Source organism: Vombatus ursinus, unplaced genomic scaffold, assembly GCF_900497805.2.
Source record: "Vombatus ursinus unplaced genomic scaffold, bare-nosed wombat genome assembly UNPS02014941.1, whole genome shotgun sequence".
NCBI lineage: Eukaryota > Metazoa > Chordata > Mammalia > Diprotodontia > Vombatidae > Vombatus > Vombatus ursinus.
The window spans coordinates 5131223-5150601 of record NW_020954719.1 but is presented as its reverse complement, the minus strand read 5'-3'; the positions used below and the strand labels follow the sequence as shown (position 1 = coordinate 5150601).

Genomic DNA, 19379 nt, shown 5'->3' with positions numbered 1-19379 from the left:
ATTAGTCTCAGACCTCTAGCACCCTCCTTTCTGGGTCCCTCCCAGCATCTCACCATTCAGGATGGAGCATCTTTTGGCTGCCCACCCTGGTGATCAAGTACTCTCTCAGGAAAGGGATACTCTAAGGATTTAGAGATTGGAAGGAGGGGCTGTGAGAATGGGACAGTTGTGTGTTCATGAAACAACTTCTGACTAGATAGGTACAAGATGGAAAGATAACAGAATGGGCTAACAGAAAGACACTGGATTTATAGTCAAAGGACTTGGGTTTGAATCTCAGTCTCACCTCTGCTATTTCCTACTTGCATAATCAGTTCCCAGCTTTTGTTCCTTGTCCATAAAAAGAGGGGATTGGATTAAATCAGGGTTTTGTATGTCATGGACCTCTTTGGCAGCCTCATGAAGCTTATGGATGATGGATGGATGAATGAATGAACAAATGAAGCAAGCAATTACTAAGTGATTACTATGTGCAAAGCACTGTTCTAAGTGCTAGGAACACAAATAGAAAAGCAAGACAGTCCCTGCTCTTGGAGAACTGACCTAATAGGGAGTTTTTCAGCCGCTAGCCAAATGGAAAAGCCCCATGGTCCTTAGGGTGCAGCGACAAAACAGGTTGTAATCCTGCTTCTTTAATGTTATTTTCACTGATAAAATCTTACCAGTTTCTGACGTTGAATCATATGACAATGCCAAGGACTTGGGTGTCAGAATAATATTTTTAAATGTATAATATAAAATATATAGGGTTACAAAGGGAACCAATTATACTAAAATGGGGTTATCAAAATATTTTTTAAAATAAGTTCATGAGGCAGCTAGGTGGTGCAGTGGATAAAACACAGGCCCTGGAGTCTGGAGGCCTTGAGTCCAAATCCAGCCTCTAACACTTGACTAGCTGTGTGACCCTGGGCAAGTCACTTAACCCCATTGCCTAGCAAAAAAACAAATAAAAGAAAAATTCATAAACCTCAGGAAAAGAACCCCTGGGCTAGATCATCTCCATGGACTTTTTCCAGTTTAGATTTTGTGATCTTACACCCATGAAACTCATTTGGATGTGTAGGAGAGAGGGCTGAAAAACCTGCTCCCAGCCCACATCTGTCTTTGAGGAAAGGAAGGGGCATAGTATCTTCTCTTGATGTCTGAGACTCCAGGTTTGTGGGAGATCAGGCTGATGTGAGGTTGAGGTAAATAGAAAGCCCCAGAGATCCCCCAGTATTGGTCCCTTCTTTTTTTTTCATTCTGCCCTGACATAGCACAAGGCCTTCTTAATTTTACCTTCCTCTCTGCAGCTTCCTCACTCATCTTTCTCTCTTTGCAGATGGGACCCAGGTGAGCCCTGGCCCCCAGTATCCCAGCCCCCCTGGCACAGGTAAGAGCTGGACCTCAAGACTGGGGAATTGGAGGAGTGCAACAGGCAGGGCACAGGAAGAATAGGAAACTGAGGGACAAGGAAAGGAGGGGAGACAAGCCTTTAGGGAGAATGGAATAGAGATGTGGGAGTCAGATGCTAGGCTTCAGGGGAATAGAGAGAAAAAGTTGGTATATTTCATGGGGGAAGAATTGAAGAGTGGGGCTTTTAAAGCCATTTTTCATGGGCTATTCTAGATCTTATCCCTGATTTGAGGGCACTCAAAATGGAGGAAGAAGACAGGTCCTCTTCTTATCTCTATTGAATCTATTAAGGGGACAGGGTCGAGAGGTGAGGAAAAGGGTACTGTCTATGCTCTGTTGTTTAGGCTTTGGTGAGTGGAACATGTGTTTAATCCGTGTGTAGGAGGTTATGTACAATTTGTCCTTTTTTTGCCATTCCCCACCTCCTGCGCTTCAACTTCCTTGAAACCCTGGGGTTCCATTTTTTTTTTTTTGCTAGTAGGCCACTGTGGGAGGAGTCAGAACAAAATATTATTGAGTATGTTTTATTTTTATATGTGTGTGTATGTGTGTGTATAGATATATATATCTATACACACACACATATACATAGCACTGTATTTATTTTTGCCTTTTGATGAGGCATTTGGGGTTAAGTGACTTGCTTAGGGTCACACAGCTAGTAAGTGTCAACTATCTGAGGCTGGATTTGAACTCAGGTTCTCCTGACTCCAAGGCCTGATCTCTATCCACTGCGCCACCTAGTTGCCCCCATAGCACTTTATAACAAAGCATTATATATAACACTTTATAATAAAGCATTTTCACTTACATAGTCTCATTTGATTTTCACAATAACCCTGTGAAGAAAGAAGGGTAAGTATTGTTATCCCCATTTTATAGATAAAGCTCAGAAAGGTTACTTGCCCAAGATCACCTAGCATCCAGTAGAAGAACTAGAACTCCAACTCAAGCCTTTCAGCTTCAAGTCCAGCGATCTTTTCACAATAGCTTTGTCTCATGTTCCCATCTCCCTCCCCCCTCCTCGGCCCCCCAGCTACCAGGATCTTGGCCTGTGCCCCATCCATCACCTCCCCAATGCTTCCCACTTTCAAATCCATCCTGTGTCAGGCAGGTTAGGACATGAAGGTACAGGGTTCATCTGCAGAAAGAATTGAGTGAGTATGAGATCTGCCAAGACAAGTCATAGGGGACAGAGATGGACTGAGATCTGCTAGAGTGGCAGGGAGGGAAAAGCAAAAGCCTGACTCCTACTGCAAAATGTAGCAAGAAAAGCCACTCTCCTAATACACATATTTAGATGCTGTAGGGCGAAGAGCTTAGAAACTAATGAGGGAGATAGGGAAAATGCCAGATAAATGGTACAGAGAGTAAGTGCCGTAGATCTGGTAAGATATCACGAAGGAGTAAGGCCTTGAGTTGGACCTTGAAGAATGGATAGAGTAGAGATAAATAGCAAAGAGTCAGGAGGGCAGTCCAGGCAGAAGGAACTATGTAAGCGAAAGCATGGTCAGATAGACACATGGAGTGCTCCGAGGAGAGCGAGTGAACTTGTTTGGAACAGAGAGTTTGTGTAAGACAGTAATAAGGATATATTGTGGAGGGCCATAAATACCAGGCTTCCTATGAGAGGGATTCCCAGGCTTCTAGGCAGCAACCCTCCAGCCCAGTGTCAGTTTGTATGAGTCTGCATTGATTTAGTTAGTGCATTAAGGTCTACAAAGAACTTGACATACTACATTAACTCATTTGATCATCACAACTTACTTAGGTGCTGTTATTAATATTATTATCGTGCTATTATTATCAAATGAGATAATATTTGTAAAGCACATAGCACATTACCTGGCATATGATAGGCCCTTAATAAATGCTGATTCCCTTCACTGCCCTTCCTTTATCATTATCCTCATTTTACAGATGAGGAAACATAAAGGTTAAGTGACTTGCATGGTACCACATAGCTAGAAAGTGTCAGAAGTGAAAAGATAATGGCAAGATAGCAAGACTCAAGTTTCTAGGCTGGTCTAGGTGTGGCCAAAGCCCTTGGACTCATTGTCAAGTCAAGTCAATCAACATTACTTATGTGCCAGGCATTGTACTTAGCATAGGACATACAAAGAAAGGCCAAACAAAAAAGCATAGATTTTGTCAGGATTTAACCATTTCTAAGAAGTTGGTTTTTCCCTTCTCTCTCATCAGTAGGGGTCCTAAACAAATCTACATAGCTTTATGTTACCTCTAGTTCCCAAAACTTAAGGAAATATGTGAATTTGGGGGCCCCTTCAGGGGAGAGTACTTTGTCTCTGGGAAACCTGGGAAGCTTATCCTCAGGCAGACTCCCAAGCCCACAGAATAGCCATCTAGTTTCTTTGGGGTGACAGGATCATAGATTTAAAACTGGCAGGAACCTTAAAGTTCATCTAGGCCAACCCCCTAATTTTACAAATGAAGCCTAAAGAGGTTCAGTGATTTTCCCAAAGTCACACAGGTTTGTTGGTGTTGTTGTTCAGCTGTATCCGACCCTTTGTGACACCATTTTGGGGTTTACTTGGCAGAGATCCTGGAGTGGTTTGCCATTTCCTTCCCCAGGTAGATGAGAAACTGAGGCAAACGAGGTTAAGTGACTTGCCCAGGGTCACACAGCTAGTAAGTGTCTGAGACCAGATATGGACTCATAAAGATGAGTCTTCATGATTTCAAGCCTAGTGCTTTATCCACTGTGCCACCTAGCTGTAGTAAGTAGCAAAACCAAGATTTGAACCCAAGTCCTTTGACTCTAACTCCATTGGTCTTTGAAATTACTGTACCACAGAGCTGGAAAGGACTTTAGAGATCATCTAATCTTAACCTGGAACTAACCCAGAAAAACCATGAACTTGGAAGGGGAAAAAAATTACATTTTCATTTTCACAATCCTCTAACAAAACTTAGATTTCCTTCAATATTTAAAAACATTATTCTGAAAAAAGGGTACTTAGGTTTCTCCAGGCTGCCAAAGGGGTCCAACCAAAAAGCTTAAGAACCTCTCATCTACTCCAACCCTCTTATTTTACAGATAGGGATACTGAGGTACAGAGAAGTACAGTGACTCCCCCGATGTCACATGGCTAGTTAGTAAAAGAGCCAGGACTAGAACTCTAGTTCTGTGACTCCTAAGATAGTGTCCTTCCTACTATGCCATCCTGCCCCACACCTTTCCATCAGCCCTGGGTAACATGGCTGGGTGCCCTGCTTTGAGGAAGCTCAGTTTTGGAATATCTGATATCCACCTTCATGGAAACCTTGCCACGCAGTGTGGCATGAGGCATGCGAGGACTGGCTGCCCTTCAGGAATTACCTGAGGGTAATTTACTTAGCCTCCCAGTGCCCCGGGCACTTCTCTCAGATTAAAAGTTGCAGAGAAAAGTGCTGATCTGCTTTGATAGAGGAAGTCCCTTTTAAGGGAGCTCCCTACATCATGAATGTTCCCCTTAAAAAAAAAAAGGTTTTTTTTTTCATTTAAAAATTTCAAAAAGATATAAGCCCCCTCTTTTGGAAAGTTTCTTAGGTTCGTTTCTGTGTTACCAGGTAGGGCAAGCACTACCCTCCACCTTCTACAATCCTTCCCTTTTCCTGGATACTTTCCCTCTCTTCCTCCCTCCCTCCCCACCCTGAGCTTCTCTGACTGCAGGGACCGGCTGTGCTTGGTGGAACCTGCTCTGGGAGCTGGCTATAAATAGCCATTTTCACCCAAGACCTTGGCAGGGTTCCCAGCACCATGGAGGGGCCGGCCTGGCAGTGGGTGGGGAGGGCACTCCAGGAAGAGACAGCTGTGCCTGTAGTCTCTGCTGTGCCACTGGGCACAGAGGGCACTGGAGGATGCAGGCACATTAGCACAGGTCTAAATGAACCGAATGATTCATTTCTGTGGCCAAGATTGCTCCCAGCAACCCAGGGGTCAGAAGTCTGAAGGACTGTGAGTTGGAGGTCCCAGTCACTTAGCCTGTTCTCATGAAGGCCCTCTCTGTTTAACAGATGGGGAAAGCAAGGCCCAAGAGGAATAGTTTAGGTCCTACTATGTTGGTGGAGGACTTGATTGGGTCTGTACCAGACTCCAGTATCTCCAGGTTTAGCCCATTTGAAGTCTGCCCCTACTGGGAATGGGCCCTTCAGTTCCAGGGAAAGCAGGATTGCTCACAGGGTGAAGGAAGGATTAGGGAAACTGTGAGACTAAGGGCCAGAGGGACTCACTCCACAACTGCAAAGCTCACTGGCTGTCCCTGTGAGGGGGGCTGCAGTTCTAAGCTGTGGTATATGGATGGGGGGGGGAGCAGAGGTGATTAGGGCAGTTCTCCCGCTCCTCGTACAATGCTTCCTTGTGTCTCCAATTCCTGTCCCCAGCCAGTTCCACCTTCCGCCCAGCACTGCCAGTCCCTCAGCTCCAGCCCATGGACCTTCGGGTGGGGCAGAGGCCCCCTGTGGAGCCTGCATCAGAACCAACTCTGCTGGCCCTTCAGCGCTCTCAGCATCTGCACCACCAGCTCTTTCTTGCTGGTCTACAGCATCAACAGGTTGAACATATTCAGGTAAGTCTCTTCCAGGACCTTAGATACATCCCTAGATGTATGTATCCCGTACACCCTCATATTAGTCCCTGAGTGTGTCCCTCACCAGGCTCAAGTCTCCTCCCGCAGCCCGTTATCCCCCCCTTACTCTCCTGACTTCTCCATCACTCCATCCCCAGCTCTCCCTGGAGACTCCAGTGCAAGAGGCGCCAGGAGGTCATCAAGAGCAGGAACTGAGGCAACTTCTCCACAAGGACAAGAGCAAACGGAGTAAATAGAGGAGGCCTCTTCTTGGTTCTCGTCCCCAGACGCCCCTCACCGTCCTTGGGGCAAGCGCCAGGGCTGGTTGGCTTTCCCTGGTTGTCTGCATCTTTGGCAAAAGTGGGGGGTAGGGGGGAAGGAGGAGTTAGAGATTCTTCGGTCCTCTCCGTACCTGTGTCAGCCCTCACACAGCAGTTTATCTAGCTCTAAATATGTGTTCGTTTTATAACTGTATTTTTTGGCTCTGAGAGAAGACCTGGGATATGGGGAGGGAGTGTCTGGTACATATAGTGCTGGGCATTGGGCAGAGAATGTGCTAGGAGCCCACCCACCTACTCCCTCTCTCCCTCCAACCCCCCTACCCCCAGGTGCTGTGGCCAGCCATGCCGTGAAACAGAAACTGGCTGAAGTCATCCTGAAGAAGCAGCAGGCAGCACTGGAAAGAAGTACCCATTCCAACATCCCCTTCAGGTGAGTCCTTCCCTACTTTCCCCCACCCATGTACACTCCCTGTTCTTAACAAAAAAGCTATGACTGGGGCAGCTAGGTGGCACACCAGCCCTGGAGTCAGGAGAACCTGAGTTCAAATACGGCCTCAGACACATAACACTTACTAGCTGTGTGACTGGGCAAGTCACTTAACCCCAATTGTGTTATTAAAAGAAAAAAAGCTATGACCCCCAAAGCACACACCGATCAACTCCTTCCATCCCCCCGCTTCCCCCTAGCTCTCTGACACTAACCACCCCACAAAGAGAACACAGCCGCCTCCTCACACATCCATACCTAAAGCATACACAACAGCAGCCCACTGCCCACAAAGTCTTCCTCCTTTAAAACCCTCCTGGACACACACATTCGTCATAGCGCTTAGGGCAGGTGCATCTTCGGCGTCGGTGTCCATTGGTCTGACCACCTGACCCAACCAAGCCTCAAAGCCTCCAAAATGTTAGATAGTGCACAGAACTACTCCTTCCATCCGCTGATTAGTTAAATCAGTACGAATTTGTCGAGCGACTCCCGTGTGCCAAGCATGGTGCTAAGCAATGAAAATACAAAGACAAAAGTTAGTCCCTGCCCTCAAGGAGCTGTTTCCATTACATTAGGGGAAACACGTGCACTTATAAATATATACAAAATCAATACAAGGTGATAGAGAAGGGGGCACCAATAACTGGGGAGGATCATAAAAGGCTTTATCTTAGGTAAGAGATGGTGCTTGGGCTTGAAGGAAACTAGGGCTTCTGGGAAGCCAAAGATAAGAGAAGGGCATTCCAAGCAAGGGAGAAGCATATGCCAAGGCCTGGAGATGGCATAGTCTATGTGAGGACAAGGTCTGTTTGTCTGGACTATAGAGTATATAAATACCATATGGATAAAAAAGCCTGGAAAAGTAGGTGGGAGCTGGGTTGTGAAGGGTTTTAGATGTCCAACAAAGGAGATTATATTTGATCCTAGAGGGAACCATTGGAGTTTACTGAACAAAGGATACCTTTGCTCCAGGAAGATCCCCAGCAGCTCCATAGAGTCTGGTTTGGAGAGGGGAGACTTGAGGCAAGGAGACCGATTACACACAGTACTACCCTCTGGAGCCTATTATAAGGGGTCAGCATGGGGGCAACTAAGTTCCCGCCTGCCCAGAGAAGCAATGGTGTAGAGTGGAAAGTTGGAATCTGAGGACCAAAGTTTGAATTCTGGTTCTTCTACTTATTACCTGTGTGACCTTGGGCAAGTCAGTTGCCTAGACTTCAGTTTCCTCATTTATTAAAAATGAGGGGATCGAGTGGTACAGAAAGAAGCAAATTAGATTGGTCGTCAGGGGCTTATGTTCAAATCCTGACTTGGCCATTTACGTGACCTTGAACCGGTCATTTTTTTTTACTGGGCCTCAATTTCCTCATGCATTAGATGAGATGTCATTATATCTGGGTTCTCTTCTAGCTCTAAATCCTATGATTCTGTGAAATGGACGCAAGAGGTTGCCTAGACCCATTGATGTCCTTCGAACTAACATTTATATAGCTCTTACTATGGGCTAAGCACTGTGCTAAGCACTATACAACTATTATTCTATTTGATCCTCACAACAACTCTGGGAGATAGGTGCTATTATTATCCTCATTTTACCGATAAGGAAACTGAGGCAAATAGAAGTTAAGTGACTTGCTCAGAGTCATATAGCTTAATAAGTGTCTGAGGTCACATTTGAACTCAGGTCTTCCTAACTCCAAGACCGGTATTCTATCCACTGCACCACCTAACTGCCTCAGAAGCTGTCTTCCGGGAGCTTGTGGTCCCTGCTCGACTCCCCTCCCCTAACTCCAGGCGCCTGGTCCTGCACATTGCTGTCTCAACCTACCTGAGAGATGCCCGGTGGAATCAGTTCTGCATTTCCTAATGCCTGGTGCCAGAGGCATAGAAAGCACTGGTAGCTGATGAAGTCTCAGTACCTAGGTGGATTAGATTACATGAAGAGCTGCTCAGGGCTCTGTGCAGTTACATATCTGCAGGCATTAGGGTCCCGGCTATTCTGGAGCAGCTTGAGCATTTTCTCCACAGAACCCTGGGGTCTCTAGAGACAGAAGGAGCTCCCCCCACCGTGCTGAACAGCTTCCTGCCCACAGTTCCTACTCTGCTCAGTGACTCCCCAGAACACTTTCCCCTGCGTAAGACAGGTGAGCTGGGGAGAGAACTAGGGGTGGCAGGGGTTGTGAGGGAAATGATGGGAGAGATAACGCAGGTCAGGGGGACAAGGACAGAATTGGGAGGGAAGGAAACGTGAGGGGAGGGATAGGGTCCGTGAGAGAGAGTACCTCTGCTATTCCCTCTACTCCTTTGGAGGGAGAGGGACAGAACCAAAGAAGGAGGGTCAGTGGAGGGGGGTAGGGAGCCTAGGGTGACTCTAGTCCTCTCTACAGTCTCAGAGCCCAACCTGAAGCTGCGTTACAAGCCCAAGAAGTCTTTGGAGCTGAGGAAGAACCCACTGCTCCGCAAGGAGAGCGCTCCTCCCAGCCTTCGTCGGCGTCCCACTGAGCCCCTTGGGGGTGAGGGGGATTTAGGGAAGAGGAGGGGACCTTTCCAGAGCAGGCCAGGCACCAGGCAGAGTTCCCTGGGGTTGGGGTGGGGGTGGGACCAAGGTGACTGCTGCTTTGTCCCCCATTTAAGAGAAAGGGCAGTTTTACCAAGCAAATGAAGGCTTGACTGACTTTGGGGCTGGGGCTTGGCAGGGAGTGGTGAATGGAAAAGACTGAGGAGTCTGTTCTTGGAGAGAAAGTGTTGAGGGGTGAGGAGGACGGGACCTTGCTCCTCATCCTTGGACTTCTCTTTCCTTTCCTCCCAACATTCCAGATTCATCCCCTAGCAGTAGCAGCACACCCGTTTCAGGTTGCAGCTCCCCCAATGACAGTGAGCATGGCCCCATACCTGCCATGGGCTCTGAGGTAAATACCCCATCTTTACTAAATACTGCTTGCCCGGCAATGATCATGGGACCTTGGGAGGGCCACTGGAGTACCTTCAAGCCTTTGGAACCCAACTAGTTGCCCCTTGAAAATTTAGGGTACAGATCCTAGAGAGAATGGTTTCCATGTGGGGGAAAGTCTGAGTGATGTGACCTCTCATTCTGCTCTCTGTGGCAGGAGCTTTTAGCCCAACGGCTTCGACTACAGGAAAGTTCAGTTGCCCCATTTGCCTTACCAACGGTGTCCACGCTTCCCGAAATCACCCTGGGACTGCCTGCTACCACCAGGGTAAGTGGCTAGGGTGCTTCCTCTCTACTCTAAGCCCCCTGTACTCTCTTCCTAGCTCTTCCTTGGCATTCACTTCTTCCTCCTCTTCTTTATCTAAGGCTTTTCCCTACTCAACCTCCCCCCAATTCAATCTCTATTCTACGTCTCCTTTATTTTTAGCCTGTAACTCAGTTCCCCCTTGGCTAGCCTCCTCCTGCTCACCCTGTGCTTCTCTCCCAGGCTGATGGTGACCGAAGGACTCATCCTGCTTTGGGGCCCCGGGGACCTGTCCTGGGGAGCACCCATGGTCCCCTCTTCCTGCCCCCAGGCCTTGAGCCTGAGGCAGGAGGTACTTTGGCATCCCACCTGCAGCCCATCCTCATCCTGGAGCCCTCAATATCTCATCCCCCACTGCTGACTGGTGAGGCCCCCTCTTGCTCCTGGGGAAGGTATTGGTGGGGAAGGGAATAAGCTGTAGGAGAATGGGTCCCTATACCTTAATGAATATATCGCCAGAAGTGACTGACCCTTTCCTAGAAAGATCCTTGTATGACCTTCCTGCCAGCAGCCCCTCCAAACTTCCTTGCTCAGCCCCTCCCCTCTATGCCCACATTTCCACCCCGTCCCCCATGACTATGTCCTCTGCTCCTTCCTCCCTTCCCAACTGCTCTGAGCTTCTGAGACATTCCTCTTGCTTCCCTCCCTTCTTCACCCTATTCTCATTCTCTGTAGTGCCTGGGCTTGGGCCACTGCCCTTCCATTTTGCCCAATCACTACTCTCCAGTGAACGGCTTTCAGGCTCAGGCCCCCACACGCCACTGAGCCGGACTCGCTCAGAGCCCCTGCCCCCCAGCACCACTGCTCCCCAGCCATTAGGCTCCCTACAGCCCCGCCTGGATTGGCTGAAACAACACTCACAGCTGAGCAAGGTGAGGTGGGAAATGGGGTGGGGAGGGGAGGGATGGGGGTAGGAGGTCAGGAAGTACGTCTATGATAGGGTTCTAAGCTAGGCTTAGGTGATGTGAAAGAGGAGGGGGAACTTTGGAGGGAAAGGGGCTAAGACCAGGGTGGGCTGGTAGCAATTACTCTCAACTAGATAAAGCGCATAGGAGTGAGTGGCTGGCTAAGCAGATCAGGTTCACCCAGCCCACCCTACTTTCTAGCCCTGCCTCACTGACTTCAGAATCACTTAATAGCCCTTGGCATCTGTCCTCCCCAGAGGCCAGCAAAACCAAGTGAGAAGCCTCGACTTCGGCAGATCCCATCAGCAGAAGACCTAGAGACAAACGAGGCATCTCTCAGAAGCCCAGAGCACAGGGACCTCAGCCATGGGAAGCCTGAAGTTGGTGGTTCTGCCTCCTCCCAGCAGCACCAGCAGGTAGACAGCCTCCCATTGCCACTGAGGTTTCTGGGTATTAGTAGGGGGCTATAGGAGCACAGCCAGGCCAGGATGGGAATAAGGAGGAGATGGGACCATCAGAGTAGAAAGCAGCTCCAGGGCACTAGTGTCTTTATTTCCTGCCTCACCACAACACCTGCCTCACAGTGGCATGAGCTCAATTGAATTCAAGTTACACATATACAACAAAAATGTAACAGCCTTCTCATATAAAGATAATTTTACAGCTCACCACCACCAGAGGGCACACTGTCTGGAGTTTTGTCTCCAGGGGGATGTAGTCTAAAGTCCATTCACATTCTCTCAACCAGTCTCTTTTGTGACCAGTACACATTTTTAGGGCAGTTGGCAGGAGCTAGGGATAAAGTCTGTGGCCATGGAACACAACCAGAGTTCATTTTCCCACGTGGGCTGTGAACCTCTGATCTTGGCCTCATTGACCCAGTATTCTAACTAACTAGCTAGCTAGTTTTGTGTTCTAAACTAACTAGCCAAAGATTAAATACACATTGACCCTAAGTGAAGAGCATTGGGGAATCTTCATGCCCCTTCCAGATGAAAGATCTATGATTCTATGATTTGAGCAGGACCATAATTGGAAAACACTGGAGAGCCCAGCTTGGGTCTTGGCTGTGGAGTATGAGAGCTGGGTCTTGGTGAGATGACAATGATCAGCCCAGGTCTTTTTTTTTTTTTTTTTGGCAGTTGGGGTTAAGAGACTTGCCCAGGGTCACACAGCTAGTAAGTGTCAAGTGTTTGGTCTGAGGCCGGATTTGAACTCAGGTCCTCCTGAATTCAGGGCCAGTGCTCTATCCACTGTGCCACCTAGCTGCCCCGCCAGGCCTTTTTGAAATTGGGAAAACAACACGGGAATCAGTGGCAATGGGCACTAGAACCCTCTGGTGGGACTTTCTGGAGAAACTACATTAGGGTAGTTTAGTGAAAAGACTCCTGGCTCTAGAGTTAGAAGACCTGGGTTCAAATCCTATCTCTGGTACTACCTATATAACCTTATGGAAGTCACTGAATCTCCCTGGACCTCAGTATTCTCACTTGTAAAATAAGGAGATTGGACTAGGTAGCCTTCCAGCTCGAGATCTATCATCCTATTTTGCTATGAAGTCTAGAACAGAGGTGTCAAACTTGAAGGCAGACAAGCAGCAAAACTTCCAAGTGCACTCTGCTCCAACCACATTAAAATGTAATTGAGAAATCTTTAACAAGATAAATAAAAATACATACAACATAGATAATGTTAATCTGAGATTTTCTAGTCAATATGCAGCCAGCAGGGATCTGTTTTCTATTTGAGTTTAATACCACTAGTCTAGAGGAAGGAGCAGATAGGTAGTGTTGAGAGCTGAAGAAATCAAATTATTAAGAAGCCATCTTCTCTTTCAGATATTCCTATGGGAACAGCAGCAACGGCTGTTGGGTCGGCTTCCCAGGGGAAGTTCAGGTGACTCACTGCTGTTGCCCTCTACCCAAAGTGGACACCGGCCCCTCTCCAGGGCACAGTCCTCCCCAGCTGCCCCCATCTCCTTGCCAACTTCAGAACCACCTAGCCAGGCCTTAGTACTACCTTGCCCTGAGACCCCTGCCAGGACCCTGCCGTATACAACTGGTAAGACTGAGTTTGGGACCAGGGCAGAAAAAAGACCATGGGAAAAGGTTATTGGAAGAAAAGTGTGTGTGTGTATGTGTGTGTGTCTAGGGCAGGATGTGTCATGGATCCCTTTGGCAGTCTGGTGAAACCTGTAGTCCCCTTCTCAGAATAGTGTTTTTGAATACATAAGATAAAATGTCTAGGGTTACAAAAGAAGACAATCATATTGAAATACAGTTATCAAAATATTCAGGAAACAATATATCTCAAGTTAAGAACCCCTGCTCTTTATCCATCCTTGTACACGAATTCTGAAGCCCTGTTTGTCCAGTGTGTAATGCCCAGGAAAGATGCATTTGTCCAGCTCTGACATTGTGTTTGGTGTCCTATATCTAGGATTCTTTTCCTTACCTTCTTCTCTCAAGTTCCATGAGACACCTGAGAACACAAGCTTTCTCTTCCCCTATCCACTCTACACTCTTTGAAGTATCTTTATACATTTAATTTCAACAACAAAAGTATCCTTTAAAGACCTATTATGTCCATGGCCCTTGGCAATGGGAAAACAAAAGTGAAAAACCATCAAAAAGCTTAAAATCAAGAGAAGGGGATACTTCATGTATGGAAATCAGTAAAACAGTGCAGCATGTGATGGATGGAGTGAAAGACATACCCAGTGTGCTTTTTGAACAACAACATATTGCAGATGAAGAGAACCCTTGTGTAAGGTGGCAGGGAGGAGTTGGGTCAGAAGTGACTTCTCAGAAAAAGTACCACTTGAGAAGAACAGGATTTCAATAGGCAGAACTAAGAAGGAAATATGTACCTGCTCCCCCTCCTCCCCCAACAAGGGTCTCCAGTAAGCCAGAAAAAAAGAAGCCTGGGCATAAGACATAAGCCTGGGCATTCCCTCTGTCTAGAGACAGCCTCAGATCTCTCCAGAGACTTGTCCAGACCAGGCTATAGGGGATGTAGTTGGCAAAACAAGATGGTCAACTCAGTTCAACAGATACTTATTAAGTGTGTATTAAGTGTACAAGATGCTGCTGCAGTCAAGAGAATTAGTCCTGAGGAGCTTACATTTCCGTGGGGGCATACAGTGTAAATACAGAATGTTGTTGTTCAATTGTTTCCTACTTTTTGTGACTCCATTTGGAGTTTTCTTGGCAAAGTACCGGAATGGTTTGCCCTTTCCTTCTCCAGCCTATTTTACAGGTGAGGAAACTAAGGCATGCAGGTTAAATGACTTGCCCAGGGCCACAAAGCTTATAAGTGTCTGAGGCCAGATTTGAACTCAGGGAGAGGAGTCTTCCTGACTGCAGGCCCAGCACTCTTATCTCCTGCACTACTTAACTGCCCTATAAATACAAAATAGATACCAGAAAATACAAAATGATTTCAAAGTACAGAGAGCACTCACTAATTGGAGGGATCTGGAAAGGTCCCACATAGTAGGTGGCTCCTGAGCCATGCATGCTTTGAAGGAAAGCAGAAATTCTAAGAGACAGGAGGTTCAGAACAAGGGTACCCTAAGAAAAGGGGACAGACAGCCTAAGCTCTAATCATAGTGATAAGAGGAAGAGATAGAACCAAGAACAGACAAGGTAGCTAAGTGCTGAGCCTGAGCTAGGCCACTAACCTCAGGAGGGCTTCATTTCATCCTCCACCTTCTGAATCATTTAAAACTATCCAAAAATGGTCACAGCAGCTCTTAGCCTCCATTCTCTGTTCACTCTTCCTGTACTTCTCTCTCTCTCTTTCCTTTTCCCCTTCTTTCTTTTTTCTCTTATTCTTTCCTACCTTCTCTCCTTCTCACTCCCCCTCTGTCTTCTGCTCTCCCTGGCTCTTCCTTAGCAATGGTGGTCAAGAAAATAACGGGGAACTATTTGAGTGCCCCACCTCAAGCCCTGGTGCAGTGATAATGATATAAACGGGGAAAGGCTATGCTAAGACAGACAGATAGAAAGATAGATAGATAGATAGAAAGATGGACAGATAGATAGATAGATAGATAGATAATCTCATTTGCTATTGAACTGTGAGATATTGTTCAGTCGTTCAGTCGTGGCCAGTTCTTTGTGACTGTGGACCATTGCACACCGGTACTGTCCATGAGGTTTTCTTGTCAAAGATACTTGAATGGTTTGCCATTTTCTTCTCCAGAGGTTAAGTGACTTGACCAGGGTCACCCAGATAGTAAATGTCTGAGGCCAGACTCAGGTCTTCCTGACTCTAGGCCCAGCACTCTGGCCACTGAACCATCACCAAATAGCCATTTAGGATTTCCAGATTCTAATCTCTAAGTCCCCTTAGGATTATGACATTCAGTGTGGGGAGCATCCTGTGAGACTAACATTTAATTTCACTTATAGCCTGGCCACATAGATATATGCTAATTTGCCTGACTGCTGTGTGTCTGTAATTGATGTGTTTGGGTGTGACTACTATGCTCATGTATGCTTGGGATTGGGATACATTGGGTTGTGTTGGAGGTGCCAGTCTATGTCAGAGTGGTTGTGGGCATGTATAAGGAGGCTATTGGGAGGGGCGCTCTGGATAATGAGGGGAGGTGTCAGGCTACGATCATGTGGGCTACCTGGGAGGGTATCAGGATTCCAATGGTTGCAGCTGTGTGTAGTCATGAGGACTATACCAGGATGAACATGACCATATTTGAGAATGTTGGGGTGCAGGTACATTAGGCCCTATAAAGGGAAGTTGAGCATTGACCAGGCAGTTGGTTGTGTTGGGCTATGTGATGGTTTCTGAGAGTGTTGGGCATGGCTATGGCTCTATGGGGAAATGTCCCCACACAAACAACATCTTGTTGCCTGGCACCCTGGCAGGGTTGGTGTATGATTCAGTGATGCTGAAACACCAGTGCTCCTGTGGGGACAACAGCAACCATCCTGAGCATGCAGGCAGAATCCAGAGCATTTGGTCAAGGCTACAGGAACGGGGGCTACGGAGCCAGTGTGAGGTGAGGGGATGGGGATTGGGGTTGGGGATGGGGAGGAAGAGGAGTGAGGATAGAGTATGAAGGATGAGGAGCAAGCAGGAGAGGGGAGAGCCACAGCAGTCAGGAGCTCGGCTGGACTGTAACAGCTTCTCTCTGCCCAGTGTCTCCGGGGCAGGAAGGCCTCATTGGAGGAGCTACAGTCAGTCCATGATGAGCGACACGTGCTGCTTTATGGCACCAACCCACTTAGCCGCCTCAAACTGGACAATGGAAAGCTTGCAGGTAGGAAACCATGCCCCGCCTACCCCATACTGTAGCATCCTCAAGCTTTCTCATCCTTCCCAGCTCTAGCCTTCCCCCCCCCTCTAGCCTTTTTCCTTCTGTACTGCCTCCTGCCCTAAACCCACCCCATCACATCCCTACAATTGTTCAGTCTAGCCCAACCTCAGATCTGGTCTTCACCTCTGCTTTCCACTACCCTTCTTCAACCTGTCACCCTAGATTTGATGTCCCAGACTTTGCTCCTTGTCCATGCTTATGCCCATACTTACCCCAACCACCTCTGTTTTGTCCTTTCTCCTATGTTGCTTCTCCATTCTTTACCTTTGATGTTGGGTAGAGGACTCATATCCCATAAAATTCTGTATGTACCCCCTCTACCTGCAGGGATCCTGGCGCAGAGGATGTTTGTGATGCTGCCCTGTGGTGGGGTTGGGGTAAGTGCTCCCTTGTAGCCCGCTGATTGGGCATTATACCTGCTGGCAGTGTTCCTGTTCTGCCAGCCTCCTCTTCCCTTTCTGTATTCCCTAGCGCTCCAGTTCCCTGCATAGTTTGTAAGCCAGAAAGAACTTCCTAGGGGCAGCTCTTACCAATTATCAGCCCTTTCTCCTTCCCAGCTACTGGCTAGAAGGCTTATATATCATAAGGCTAGGGAGGATAATAACCTTGTCTTTGAATCTTTTGTATCCTTCATGCCACTGAGCACACTGTCTGGCACATAACAGATATGCAAATCATTGCTGAGCCATGGACCAGAGAAGAAGGGCCAAGATCTGGATTTGGGACATCAGTCACTCCCTTGTGCAAGGGCTCTATGTGCCCCTTGCCCCTACCATGAAGTGTAATTGGTCATCAGACATAGTCCACCAGGCTACTTGCAAGTATCAGACAAGTAGAACCTTTCAGGCATGGGTTGGAAAGCAGTGATGACAGCTAGTAGCCCCACATTCCAGAAAGCAGGCCTTCGCTATATATGTGGGATCCTTTGCTCCCCCATTATGAGTTTTTCCTATGCTGGATGTCTACATCTCATACTGTGGCCCACCAGTTAGCCTTCTTTGCCTCAGAGCAAAGGAGGTACCAACCAAGAGTAGATGGAGTGGGAGGATTGAATGCCCTGGTGGACTTGGTTATAACTTGAGCTGGAAGTATGAAATTATAAAATCCAGGTCTGGTGTTTGGGTACAGTAAGGAAAGCAGAAAGCTGCAGATGATGGTAGGACAACTTGGGAATAGCTAGTACCTTGTTTAAAACTTCTATTTCCTGCCACTTTCTGGTTTTTCCAACTGTTGTTACTTCTGTTTTCTCTTCCCTTCTCCCTTTACCTCTGTCTTTCTCTCTTTCTCTTTCTCTCTCCAGCTTCTTGTGACTCTCTCTGCCTTCCTTGTTTCTCTTGGTCCACCACGCCCCATCTCCCTACCATTCCCTCCTGGCCCCTCCCTAGCCTTTGAGGGGAGCGGAACCATGGCCCTAGGGCTCGGTTGAGGGAGGCCTCCCAGCCCAGGCTAGGGCCCTGAGTGGAAGACAGTGGTGCAGACGGCCCCTCCGGCTTGGACCATCCCAAAGGGCCTGAGCAGGGTCAGCTGGGGTTTAAACCCCCAGCTTGACTAAAACCCTGAGCTCCACCCAGGTAATGCCATGTCCCTTTACCTGAATGGGGAGGCAGGGATGATGTCGATGGTAGGATGTGCCAGCCAATCTGGAACTAGTTCCAGTGACTTAAAGATGGGAAAGAAAAAGTACATTGGGATTTGAGGGCCTCAACAGGCCCAATCACTGGGCAGTGCAAGGCACTGACCTTCTTCAGCCTTGAGGGGCAGAACTGTCTACCCAGATCTCTGACCTTTGGCATTCTTGCCATGGAATGGGCACTGCCCATCCTACTGCCTGCTTTGATCCCTGTCCTGTGGGGTGCCCTTAGGCCATTACACTAACTGTAGAACCCTAAGTGATATTGGCTGTGACTCTGGCCCCTACAGGTGGACACAGATACAATCTGGAATGAACTGCACTCCTCCAATGCAGCCCGCTGGGCTGCTGGAAGCGTAACTGACCTTGCCTTCAAGGTGGCTGCCGGAGAATTAAAGGTAGGAGGTGAAAGTAGAAGAGGGCTAGGGAAGGGTGGAAAGCAGGTTTAGGGTGTCTTAGGAATTCAGATCCAGCAGTTGCCCTATAATCTATCATGGGTTTTTGAGGAGGATTGGGGTAGGGACTGGGGGCAGGCACATCCAAGATTGGGTTTGAACCCTAGGACACCTATTCTTTGGTAGGGAGGGGAACTCAGAACTGTGGACTACTACATCCAGTCATCTCTAAGGGGGTCCTTATCTCAACCATCCAAAATATAGCCGTTAACCAGCTGAGTAAACAACTCAGCCCTCTGTAGGCAGGTTTCAATCTTGGCCTCAGTTCCAGTGTCTATAAAAATGACGGGGATTAGACTTGGTCATCTCTCTAAGCTCTTATCCAGCCCTAAGATCCTGCAAATTCTTTAAATATCCTTTTTCTATATGTGACCCATTGCTGGGCACCAGAACCCAAATAAGTGTTTGGGTTCATGTATGTTGTTATAAATCATAATTAAGCTTCCTACCCTACAGACTGGGTAGGGATTGCTTTTTTCTGAATTTGAAAATTATATTCTCTTTCTTAAAACCTATGATTGCTAATAAAGGAAGGTTATATAAGGAATCTTTTAACAACATTAACCCTAATTTCTCTATACAAAATTTGGAAAATGTACCTCATTTATTACATTTATTATACACATACACACACATGTACACACATACATATACACACATTTTGTGCCACACAATGAAATTTAGGGATATTAAAATATGTAATTATATTTAAGTAGTTAAAGTGTTCTTTTTGCACTCAGCCCTCTCCTCCCTACCCCCAGTATACTTTTGTACTTGAGGAGGCTGCCTGCCTGGCCTAGAATTAGTCCTGGTTCTCCAGAGCACCAAAGAAGGGGACCTTCACACTAGTCCTGGTTCTCCAGAGCACCAAAGAAGGGGACCTTCACTGATGCAGCCCCTTATCTCTAAGCACTTAGAATCCAAGACAAACCTATTAACTTAGAAAAATAATTAAAATGACAAAGTAAAATCAGCCAACCAAGTTAGACTGGAAGTTCTTTGAAGGCAGAGCCTATCTTAGTTTTTTATTTATTTATATCCTAGGTTCCTATATACA

General features: G+C 47.3%; 1 protein-coding gene across 2 annotated transcripts in view; it reads left to right on the top strand.

Moving 5' to 3' along the window:
• Nucleotides 1-19379, top strand: part of HDAC7 (histone deacetylase 7) — a 49884-nt gene that overhangs the window by 18478 nt on the left and 12027 nt on the right. For both annotated transcript variants that reach the window (XM_027844452.1, XM_027844453.1), the window contains exons 2-17: nt 1325-1375; nt 5782-5966; nt 6125-6215; nt 6575-6677; nt 8766-8881; nt 9125-9250; nt 9555-9646; nt 9845-9955; nt 10175-10355; nt 10667-10863; nt 11154-11312; nt 12735-12957; nt 15786-15919; nt 16060-16180; nt 16565-16614; nt 18158-18265. In XM_027844452.1, the coding sequence (XP_027700253.1) occupies nt 1325-1375; nt 5782-5966; nt 6125-6215; nt 6575-6677; nt 8766-8881; nt 9125-9250; nt 9555-9646; nt 9845-9955; nt 10175-10355; nt 10667-10863; nt 11154-11312; nt 12735-12957; nt 15786-15919; nt 16060-16180; nt 16565-16614; nt 18158-18265 (2048 nt within the window). The remainder of the gene's footprint in view (nt 1-1324; nt 1376-5781; nt 5967-6124; nt 6216-6574; nt 6678-8765; nt 8882-9124; nt 9251-9554; nt 9647-9844; nt 9956-10174; nt 10356-10666; nt 10864-11153; nt 11313-12734; nt 12958-15785; nt 15920-16059; nt 16181-16564; nt 16615-18157; nt 18266-19379) is intronic.